Source organism: Gouania willdenowi, chromosome 10 (genome assembly GCF_900634775.1).
Source record: "Gouania willdenowi chromosome 10, fGouWil2.1, whole genome shotgun sequence".
In the NCBI taxonomy this organism is placed as follows: Eukaryota; Metazoa; Chordata; class Actinopteri; order Blenniiformes; family Gobiesocidae; genus Gouania; species Gouania willdenowi.
Genome location: NC_041053.1, coordinates 33,265,189 through 33,276,553, shown reverse-complemented (window position 1 = coordinate 33,276,553; position 11,365 = coordinate 33,265,189). Strand labels below are relative to the sequence as shown.

At 36.1% G+C, this 11,365-nt stretch overlaps 1 protein-coding gene across 2 annotated transcripts in view; it reads left to right on the top strand.

Annotated features, from left to right (window-relative positions):
* The first annotated feature begins 309 nt into the window (after positions 1–309).
* The window catches only part of rab28 (RAB28, member RAS oncogene family), a 38,676-nt gene continuing 27,620 nt past the window's right edge, over positions 310–11,365 (top strand). For both annotated transcript variants that reach the window (XM_028460541.1, XM_028460540.1), the window contains exons 1-2: positions 310–572; positions 8,584–8,680. In XM_028460541.1, coding sequence (XP_028316342.1) covers positions 498–572; positions 8,584–8,680 — 172 coding nt within the window. In that variant the 5' untranslated portion in view covers positions 310–497. The remainder of the gene's footprint in view (positions 573–8,583; positions 8,681–11,365) is intronic.

Genomic DNA, 11,365 nt, shown 5'->3' with positions numbered 1-11,365 from the left:
AAATGATCAAAAACAATGATAAATCAAGAAAAAAAAGTGATCAGATCGACTGTACATCTTTACGCTTATAATTTGACCTCAGTTACCATGACAACAGCTGCTCGTCACATAATGGACTCAACCATAGCTCCAGGTCTGAGGTTCAGTTTTGTCCTCATAAAGAAAAATACATGCTTTTCAATACTGTTTACAGACATACTTTTTAAATGTAGTTACCTAATAGCTCATCATACTAATAATATTTCGTTCTACGCCCCACCCCCAATACCTAACCGAATACCTAACCATAGTCACCCCTGTAGTGTGAGAGTGGACCAGGCCAAGCGGAGCTCGAGCTACCGTGACTGGAGTCAAAATGGCGGCTACATGTCCACTCGACATCCGTTTAATCCATCAGTGATTAGCCTGATTTTCTCATTCAGCAACCCGTGGATTGTTTCCTGGTGTTTAAGCTTTCCAGCGCTGACTCGGTCGTCGAAGCCCATTTCACGGTCGTCATGTCGGACTCGGAGGAGGACAGCCAGGACAGGCAGCTGAAAATTGTAGTGATTGGAGACGGAGCGTGTGGTAAGGTGAGACAAATACAAATAGACCCGGGCGGACCATGTGGTGCGGTATACCGACATTGACATTTGTTTATTTTACTGTTATACGGTCGGTGAGGTATGTGCTTGGTGGTTTGTGTTGCTGCTGACACAGCGACGTCTTTTCTGTTACCATGGCGACCGACGCTAACGTAGCTAATCACAGGCTAGCACAGCTTCACCCAACCGTCATAGCAAAGTAAAGCCCTCTTTAAACTCAATTTGTTCTGCTTAGCAAAACATATAACAATCCTGCAGATGATTGTTCCGCTTTAGCACTGAAATAAAGTGGTATGAAGACATTTTGCTAATGTGTTTTACTGGTGTATGTTATATTGGGCACCATAAAATATAACAAAAAACATTTTTTTTTAAAAAAAGTGTAAATCTAACAACTAATCAAAACACTAAGCAGTGACTTAAACCTCTGGAATGTGTCTGTGTACATCAAGATTTATAAGATTTTAGATATACATGAATATTATTGGACAATAAATAAATACATTTTGATTACCAAACATATTTTCATTTATTGTTAATATCTGCCAATGGTTAATGTAAGTAGAACTCATTTTATAAGATGACATGAAATATTTTGAAATGAGCTTGAAATGCTTTTCTTTGTAGTGGTTGCTAACTTGCTAATATACCAAGTTTTTTTTTTTTTTTTTTTTTTTTATTAACCTTCCTCTTTGATATAATTCAAGTCATGAAATAATTTTTAATTTTGTAATAATATAATCTTTGTAGTTTGCCTTTGTGTAATGTAATTTTTTTTATGGAGGGGGCAGATGTTATAAGTTTTACTGCTCCTTTTCATTCATCGTATTCTTTTTTTTTTCTATGTGGAGAAGAAATAAATACATTTTCATATCTTGAATGAAATAAACGATATATATATATATATATATCAGTTATGAGGCAGAAATGTGTAATGTCAAAATGCCCATTCTAGTAGACGCTACAGTGTGAAGAAGGTAAACATTGTCCTACTAAAGACATGTATGTTTAACTGTTTATGTAAGTAAGTAGATCCTATCGAAAGTGTCTTTTTTACTCTAATATTCTCAGATTTGAATCAAAGGGTGAAAACAGAAGAAACATTGTAATTTTATCACTATATAATGAATTCAGAAACAACATAATAACCCAAAAACTATGTGGGATAGAAAAAGTCATCTACATTACATACAGTATTCCACTGATCAGTCGAAGTTATTGTTTGTGTATAGTTTGACCCCATTTTGATATTTGATTTTTTTTTCTTCCACCCTAGAATTAGTTTGTTATATATTGTGTGTGTTACAAATACAGAGTAGCCAGGATTAGTGACAAGTTGTGCCAGCTCAGATATTTTTATACTACAGGGTTCCCGCAGATCCTTACAAAATCTTAAAAAGCATTAAATAAAATTTTTTCAAAATGGGGCCTTAATTGTCATTAAAATGTCTTAAATCAATGTTTCAAAAGTCTTAAATTTTAACACATAAGTATGATTTTATGATTGTAATTAGTCTCACATTTAAAAAAAAAAAAAAAAAAAAAAAGAATGTATAATTTACCATAACGTTGTGCATTCACGCCAGCGGAACCAACTACAGAACAGTGACGTGGTTGCAGCAGGACTTTCAACAACATAAGAAAATATACATTTACCAAAAATTGCCTGTTGAAAAATTGATTGTTCTTAATGGTTTTTAGAGTGATTTTGATTATTTTATTCTGTTTTATTTGTGTATTTTACTGTCATTTTGTGTATTTTTGCACGTTTACATTGGGGGCCGCCAGTTGCACGTCTGCACTAGACATTGAAAAAAATGTAACCTAACCCTATGTACTGTAATGTGGCTTTTTTTCCCCCCCAATTGTGTTTACTGTGAAGTTGGTGTTAAATTTAATTTCAGATGGCAACAAAAAGTCTTAAAAAGTCTTGAATGTAATTTGACTGAAGTTGTAGGAACTCTGTACTGTATTTTAATTGAACTAGATTTATGTTTGAGAAAGTCACAGTACAGAATAAAGTTGTTTAAGATTGTGTCTTGTTTTAATTAGAAAAATGATATATATATATAAAAAATCAGTAATTCTTTTTTATTTATTTATGTCTTTGATCAATTATCGGTACTAGATATTTCAGGGCAACCCATTGAAACTTCACCTGGATTCATGACCCCAAAGTTGAAAACTACTGTACTAAAGCACTGACCTTCGGGCGTTGACAGGTTGTTGTTGGTGTTTTAGGGTTTTCTTCCTTCTAGACGCAACAAGAGCTGTGAAGCTCTTCAGGGCTGCTTCTTAGGGACCCTCACCACTCCCTGGATCATGTTTCTCTGTACTTTAATGGAGAACAACGGATAAATACAGGATTTCTCCTCCTGATGAAGCAGCAGTATGATATTAACAGTTTGTGTGCTATTGTTTGAGCATCGATCAGGTCCTCAGTGATGATAAAGCAGGTCTCACGTCCTGATCAACAATGGTTGAAATTCATTTTGCAGCATTTTGTCAGTTGTATTTGGTTTTGCTTATTTCAGTGATATTGGGCAGTCAAAGACTGTGTTATATAGAAAGAACAAAGATGTCTGTTATTGACAGACTTAAGAGTTGACAACGTCCCATCCTATGAATTCTTAGAAAAGTTAGGGCCAACAATATATTTGATAAGAGATGTGTCATTGTGTATCTATTAAAGTCTGCTTACTACTAATATATTATAGAATATGCTAATTATTGTAATTTTTTGTAATTATGAGTAGGAGTGTGACGATATCTCGATGCGACGATATATCGCGATATTTTTCCGCACGATCGATTATCGATATGCTCCCGCTAAGTATCGATTTTTTTTTTTTTTTTTTCCCAAGACCTTTTCTGCTTTTTCACTAAAATGTGCAGGTATGTCTTCACAAAATAATTTGTCACTGTTTGTTGAATTAACCAATATATTGTTTACTGGAATATTGCTCTATGATGGTGTCACTGGTAAGAAAGACCATATTTTTTGTTTACAGAAAGCACTATTGGAGACATTCATTAATTTACATTGATATGTTGACACTTATTTACAGAAATGTTGCACTAAAATAGTGTCACTGCTTATAGGACACTTTTTAAATTTATTGTCTTTCAGAGATATAAAATAAAAATTGTATTTTTTCACTTAATCTTTTTTTTTGTTATGTCATAGAGTATCGTAGATTGATTTCTGACCAATATATTGATAATCGTTGTATCGTCATATTGTAAGATAATCATTATCGTGAGCTTTGTATCGCGTATTGTATCGTGAGGTACCCAGAGGTTCCCACCCCTAATTATGAGTACATTTTTGTAAAAAGTAAACTCTATTCTGAGGTGGTCTGACACCAATGTTGAGATTTTTTAAATCGGGCTAAATCCTCAAATGATGGACGTCCGCAAGAGCTTTTCAATTACTGGTTAAATAATTTTTAAAGCATATATTTTCTTTCTACAGGACAAAAAAACACTTTATTCTGTGTTACTTTAAAATCACAATTGTTTAAAAAGTAAAAGGCTGTTGTCTTTCTCTAAAAGCTATTTTGCATCTGTCACTGTAAACCTATTAACACTGCCCCTCTCTTAATCCACTTTGCCTGTGTAGTAGGCTATGACACGTTGGTGTCTTTAGTGTCTTTACTGTTTAAGTTTTCATTTTAATAAGATACTTGTTTATTTTCTTTATTTTTTCTATTGTAAGTATCAAAACCATAGCATTTCCAGAATATAGTCACATAAAAATGTAATAGATTTAAACAAACTGACTCAAATAGCTCACATGGGCTAAACTATGTATGTCCACTATGTCTGAAAAGTTCTATAAAATGCAGCTACTCTCAACTAATTAGATTAAGATGTGTGCATTAAACTAGTTAAAAATCTCAGCCATGAACAATATCTGTGTTTGGAAAATATCCTGATTTAGAAATATTCTCATTTAATATTCATGTTTAAGTTTTATTGGAGTGACAAAAATACATTTAGTTAAACGTGTTGATACCATGCTCACCTCAAAAGCATATGATTTTCTTTTCTACACTAAAAATAAATAAATGCATTCATACAATTGGAGGACGTTGTTATGGCAATTTAGTCATTTCTCTTCTGCGTTTCGTCTCCAACCCTTAAGTTAACGGATTTACACGACAGATATGTCAGGTGTTTAGTTTTTAATCTGTTCGTCCTCTGGGAGAATGTAAATGAATGTATCAGTAATGGACGGTAAGTCTCGATTAGAAGAATGAATGCCCTCTTTCTGCAAAGTAGACACATTCTTTTTTGGAAAGGGTGGAGTTGTGTGTATGTGCAGAAAAAACAGCCATTTCCCAGTAGATACCCTGCATTAATAACCCCAATCACACTACTGCCAGGTGTCGACTCGTCACTATCTGAATGACTTACCTGCTTGTCTGTTCTGGGCAGAAAAAAAACAGCCTTTGCCCCCCATTTGAAGCACGCACCACTGACTGACATCTTGAAGGCCGTTTTCCCCCTTATTAATGTCAATTTGCTGAGCAAATTGCTATCGGATCGGTTTTTCTTGGACAGCATTTCCATGGGTATTTTCGTATGTGGTCGGTTGTCCATTCAGAAATACAGGGAGATGTGGGAAAGCCTTTCCACCTGAGCGAGATGTTTTAAAAAAGATGGAGTCTCTGGTTTAGCCAGGTGCTAGGGTCTCACTCACACACAGCTCTATTTTTCAAACTTAGTTATAAACCACTTAGTATTTCTTCAATATTTACAGTTCTCTGACCCACAGGGTAAAATGGAGCTTTAGATGCGGGCAATGCATACTAACAGATACTATATATATATACTAGCAGCAATATTAGCATTGATTCTTCCCATCAGAAATCATCACACATTTTATTTTTCCTTTACAAGAAAAAAAGCCAGTTTAATGTTGTGTAAAAATATTTTGTCATAATCAATGACAGCAAAGCTTTTCCTATTCAGATCTGAAGTTGCATTTTGTTTCCTTTCTTCTCGAGCTAGTGGAACTTTCTTCCTTTTCCAGTATGTATCACTGGTAATCCTGTGCTGTTTTCTGCTAAAGTGTCAACGTTACACCAGTGATGAGCTACAGTTGTTTTTTTTTTTTTCTTGGTCTCTTGTTGAGTTGAATTTAAAAACTTAAAATAATAAACAAGAATCAACCTTTGATATAGTGGACATATATCATCCTACTAAATACGTCATTTTAACTGTCTTATTTAATCTTTATTAATGCTCTGAAAGAAGATCTTATCTATAGTGTTTTTTTTTACTCTAGTATTCTCAGATTTGAATTGAAACACTGTAATTCTATCACTATATAATGAATTTAGAAACAACCTATTTACCCAAAAATGACCAATGTGGGATAGAAAGACATCAACATTAATCGTACAGTATTCCACTGATTGTTGGCAGTTATTGGATGAATATGTTTATTACTAAAGCAGATGTTCCCAACCGGTTTTTCAATCGATCTTGACCTTATTTTGATATAGGGGATTTTTGGTGACCTCAAAGACAATCTTTTTCCCTAGAATGAGTTATTTATCACGTTTGTTTTTCTGTATTAGAAACACAGAGTAGCCAGGATTAGTCACACGTTGTGCCAGCTCAGATATTGTCACACTGCATTTTATCAGAACTAGTTTTATATTTGAGAAAGTGATGAGAAATGTCTCCTTTATTCTCTAGCAAGTGGATCTTCCCTCCTTTTCCAGAACTGGTATCACTGGTAACCCAGTGCAGTTTTCTGTTTAGGTGTCAGCATTTTAAGTTCACTTGTTAGTTCCAGTTAATGGTGGAGGAAATATAAAATGTCCCTCATCGAAAGAAAGGAGCCAAAGCTACTTGAACGCCAAGACAAATGGCCAATGAGTCTACTGTTAGCATGTGGAATACATTTCTGCTGTCCAAGCTTGTTATTCCTGTCTTACCAATGATTGTTGAGGCCATTTAAATGACTGATTTTCTCCTTGTTGTGTCAGTCACTTTTCAGTCACTCCTGGGCCTGTGACACCCTTAGAAGTCTGTAAATCTGTGACCTTTTAAAGAATTAGCGGAATAAAGTTATTACTCAGTTCTCTAGAACAAGCGGCAAAAAGAAAGCGATGTCGCATCATGTTTTAATGGGAACATTTTCAGACTGACAAAAGTTGGCTTGAATGTTTTGTTTATGTTTGGATAAACCATGAGGCTAATAATCTCACATTTGTCTTCATTTCTTTGCTGAATCTTTAACAGTGAAGGTAGATAAAGGCCCAGAACCAAGTGCTAACGTACTTGGATGAAAGAAATCCCTCATGGATCGCCCTGATTCACATTAAAATGCATTTGCCGCCACATGAAAACTCCAGGATTCCCATTGCTTCCCTTCCCTGTTGTGTTTATGTAAGCATACTGCTTTAAAGATAGCTAATAGACATTCAGCACTTCATTTCTTTTCCCTTGCCTCATCCATCAAAATGAATTAAACTTGGCATGTCAAGCGTGTGCTACAGATTCCCATGGATTTCAGGAGAGCCCCCTAACATGTTATATTTTCCCTACTCAAACACACCAGTGACAGTGATGGAAGTTTTATAATTTGTCGCAATTATTAGGTCTGCAGCCCGAAGACGTACCACGCCACCTGTTTTTGTTATACGCAGGTTTCACTGTCATGCGCACACACACACACACACAGTTTAAATTAACAGTGGTGAGAAAGCAGACGATTACATCAGCAGCCAGTCAAGTCAGTTATGACGTTGGTGAAGGAGTTTTCAAATGGATTTGAGTGACAGAGCTAATGTACAGCACATTGTCAGGATTATTTCCAAAGACACTATAATGCAGACATAGGCATCTGGCAGCCTGGAGGCCACACGCGACCCTCGCTCTAATCGTATGCAACTCCCGAATTAAATGCAGAAAACTGAGATTAAAATACACAAAAAAACAGCAAGAATACACTAAAATACATCAAAAAACAGCAAGAATACACTAAAATACACAAAAAAAGTAAGAATACACAAAAGAAACAGCAAGAATACACTAAAATACACAAAAAACAGTAAGAATACACTAAAACACACAAAAAACAGCAAGAATACACTAAAATACACAAAAAAACAGCAAGAATACTCAAAAAATAACAATACAGAAAAATACAGTAAAAGACAAGAGAAATGGAAAGTACTCCAGAAACACAAAAAGCTACTGGAAAAACTTAACAAAATGACAACAGAAACACACAAAAAACTCCAAATAATGCAAAAAGACAACAAAAAACTCAAAATGAATTAAAAAATGGCAACAAAATTACACAAAAAGACAAGAAAAATACCACAAAAATGACTCTGCAAACCCACAGTACTACAAACACACCAAATTTCAATAGAAATACACAAAAATTACTCCAACCCCCTGCAAAATGACAACACTAATACACAATATAACTCCAAAAGAGATGCATTTTTCAGGAAAAATACACAAAAGGACAACAGAAATGCACATAATAAACAAACGTATACACAGAATGTCAGAAAAACACACACAGTTACTCTAAAAAGTGTTCGATCTTTTTTGTATTAATGCTCAGATTTATCATTAATGTAAATGCTGACATGAATGTACATAATATGACCCTTCTGATTAAAGTTACCCACCTCTGCTTTAATGGATAATTCTCCAAACTTTTGTAATTCCATATGTTGAAATCCTGAAAAAACAGAACTTTTAAAATTGTTTTTGGTATTTTATTTTGTGTATTTTTGATTTTTTTTGCTGTATTCTATCTCTGTGCTCAATCCCGTGCTGAGTCTTTGACGCGGTTTATAATTTGAGTAATCTGATCAAAAAGTACTTATTTTACCTTTTAAGACGCCTCTCTTCTAAAGCAATTAACTGCTATAAAATGACACATCTCTATAGCCGCGCTGATCGCTGCAGACAACGTTTGACACTCATTCTCCACGGCTCTCCTTTTGTCTCTCTGTTCCAGACATCACTCGCCACCCAGTTTGCACAGGAGGCCTTTGGGAAGCAGTACAAACAAACCATCGGCCTGGATTTCTTTCTGAAAAGAATAAGCCTTCCAGGTGAGACACCTTCCTAATCTCATGCTTGCTCACTCAGAGACGTGACGCAGACGTTGTGCTGCTGCACAAGTGCAGATTGAGAATATTTATATTGTCATTTTGTTGAAAGACATACGTATTTTAGTGAGCATTTCACAAGGAATCTCATATATATTTGTCTTTCTTTTTCTTGATGATTGTCCAGCACGTCTCAGAGTTCTTGTTACTAAACATTTGAACTGATTAGCTTGGCTACTAGAGTCAATGTATTGGTCCCCAAATTTAACTGATCTTTGTCTTGCCTCACGTAAATCCTTGATGTTTGTTCTTCTTTAACCCACATAAATAAAGCCACACTTTGCTCCTCTCCCAGCTTCAGAGCGGTAAATTAAGTCTTTATTGACTCTTGCCATATTTGAAGTAAACGCCTCCATTTTCATTTCCTACCACGAGAAATTTCAAACACCACTTCTCAAACTCGGCAAAAGGGGCCAAATACCAAGCTCCAGGATTCCGCAAAGTGTCTCCATTTTTTTATTACCGATAAAACAACATTAGATATGGGTAAATTAGGTGCTACATGTAAAGGTTATGGTGATTTGTAAGTTGGCTGAGTCTCCTTTGACTTTCTGTCAGTTTAGAGCCTCTGAAACCTAGAAAAACCAAAGCCCCAAAAATGTTGTGGTGGAGTCAGGCAGAAAAAAAAAAGCAAACGGTAAGCACTCACTACTCACTGGAGGGCTCTAATACAAACCTGAAAAAAATGCAATGCTAATCGTTTGACTTCTTGTTCCATCACCCAGTCTTTTGAGCGTTAAATCTCGAGCTTTGTTGGAATCTAGCTGGCACACGTGTGTATCACTGAGGCAGCAACAACGCAGGGTTCAACACTGAGGTTGTTAAATGGACCATTTTCTGGGGAATTGGGTGTTGATGAGCTGATGAAGAGGAGGGTGACTCTGCAAGCTGGGTGGTCCAAAACTTCGTTAAGACCTCCACCCTGACTATTGGAGAGCCTGTGTGATTCTGTGGGTCTCTATGGGGCTGTAAGGGTCTCATGCAGGGTTGGGATGAGGTGGGGGGTTGAATCCTTTAGCTGCCGTTGGCCCCTCTCACTATGAAGGCCCAGCTTGTCAAACTTAATGTACATTTTCCATCGCAGAGAGAGGTGAGGCGAGGCCGACATGGCACACAACAGCCTCCTCTGTGTGTGTGTGTGTGTGTGTGTGTGTGTGTGTGTGTGTGTGTGTGTGTGTGTGTGTGTGTGTGTGTGTGTGTGTGTGTGTGTGTGTGTGTGTGTGTGTGTGTGTGTGTGTGTGTGTGTGTGTGTGTGTGTGTGTGTGTGTGTGTGTGTGTGTGTGTGTGTGTTTTATAACAATACCTCTTCCAGATGTCCCTGCCAAACCAATGAGGTGAAGGGAAATCGCAATGGTCAAAAAATTGACGAAAATTTGACCATTTCAGAAACATTGGGGGTGCAAGTCAAACGAAAACCACTCTTGATAGACAATCATAATTCACATGTTCCCTTTTCGTTGACCTCTGTCGGTGGAAATGCACGCTATACAAAGCTTATGGCTGAATTTAGTCGTTTGTGCAACGCGGTTGCAGAAAATGTAAGCCCTGTTGAGTTGAGTCAGCGTGTATCTCTGAAAACACAAATAAAGCAAGCGTCCCGAGTGCCACGGATGGGTGGGGATGGCTCTTTATGACACCAAAGAGTCATTATTCATCGCACACCTCAACGTAGCTCTATATTGACACTGTATAGTCTGGAGGTAGCAACTGTGACCTCAGCGTTTCCTTTTCGCGCTTTAAAAAGAGACTTATGAAGGGATTGGGCTGTCCACCAGCGTCCACAGTGCACGCTCTGCTCTCCATCGTGGCCACAGCTCAGCACAGGAACCTTCTTCACACTAACATTACCTCAGTGCACTCTCTGCTCTCCCTTTCTTACTTTTATCTTAAACTTTTCTTAAACAACAACTTCTTTTTTGAGGAAAATAAATGTTTTAGAAATTTAGTTTGCTTTCGATTTTGACTTCTCTTTTCCCATTTTTTTTTTTACCAGTATATGATGTCACACTTTGTTTTACACTGCAGAAAATTGCACCAATCATTATGTTTTATCATTCAATTTTCTCCATAAAAGAATACAGTTTTTTTTTTTTTTTTTTTTAATATTATATTATATTTAACGTAGTGGTTTTCAATCTTTTTTGGATTGTGACCCCACTTTGATACAAATAATTTCTGGTGATCCAAAAGAGATTTATTTTTTTCTCTCGAATTATTCTTTTTTGTATCATGTTTGTTATACTGTATTACAAATACAGAGTAGCCTCAGGGATGGGTTAAATGCAGAGGACAAATTCCATTAATGTACTAACATTACATGGCCAATTAAAGGCGAAAGCCTCGATTTAAAGCCAGGATTAGTGCACAAAGTGATAAGATGCACCCACCAGCTCAGATATCTTTATACTGCAATTTGTGTGAACAAGATTTTTATTTGAAAAAGTAGAAGTATTGAAATCTTTTGTTTAAGATTTTGTGTAATAAAGTATAATAATGAAATAGTAACAACAATAATAATGATTGAAAAAAAATTACAATTACTAGACATTTCAGGCAACCCCATTTAAACTCCAGGCGACCTTACATGGGGTCCCGACCCAAAGGTTGAAAAAAACTGATCTAACATGT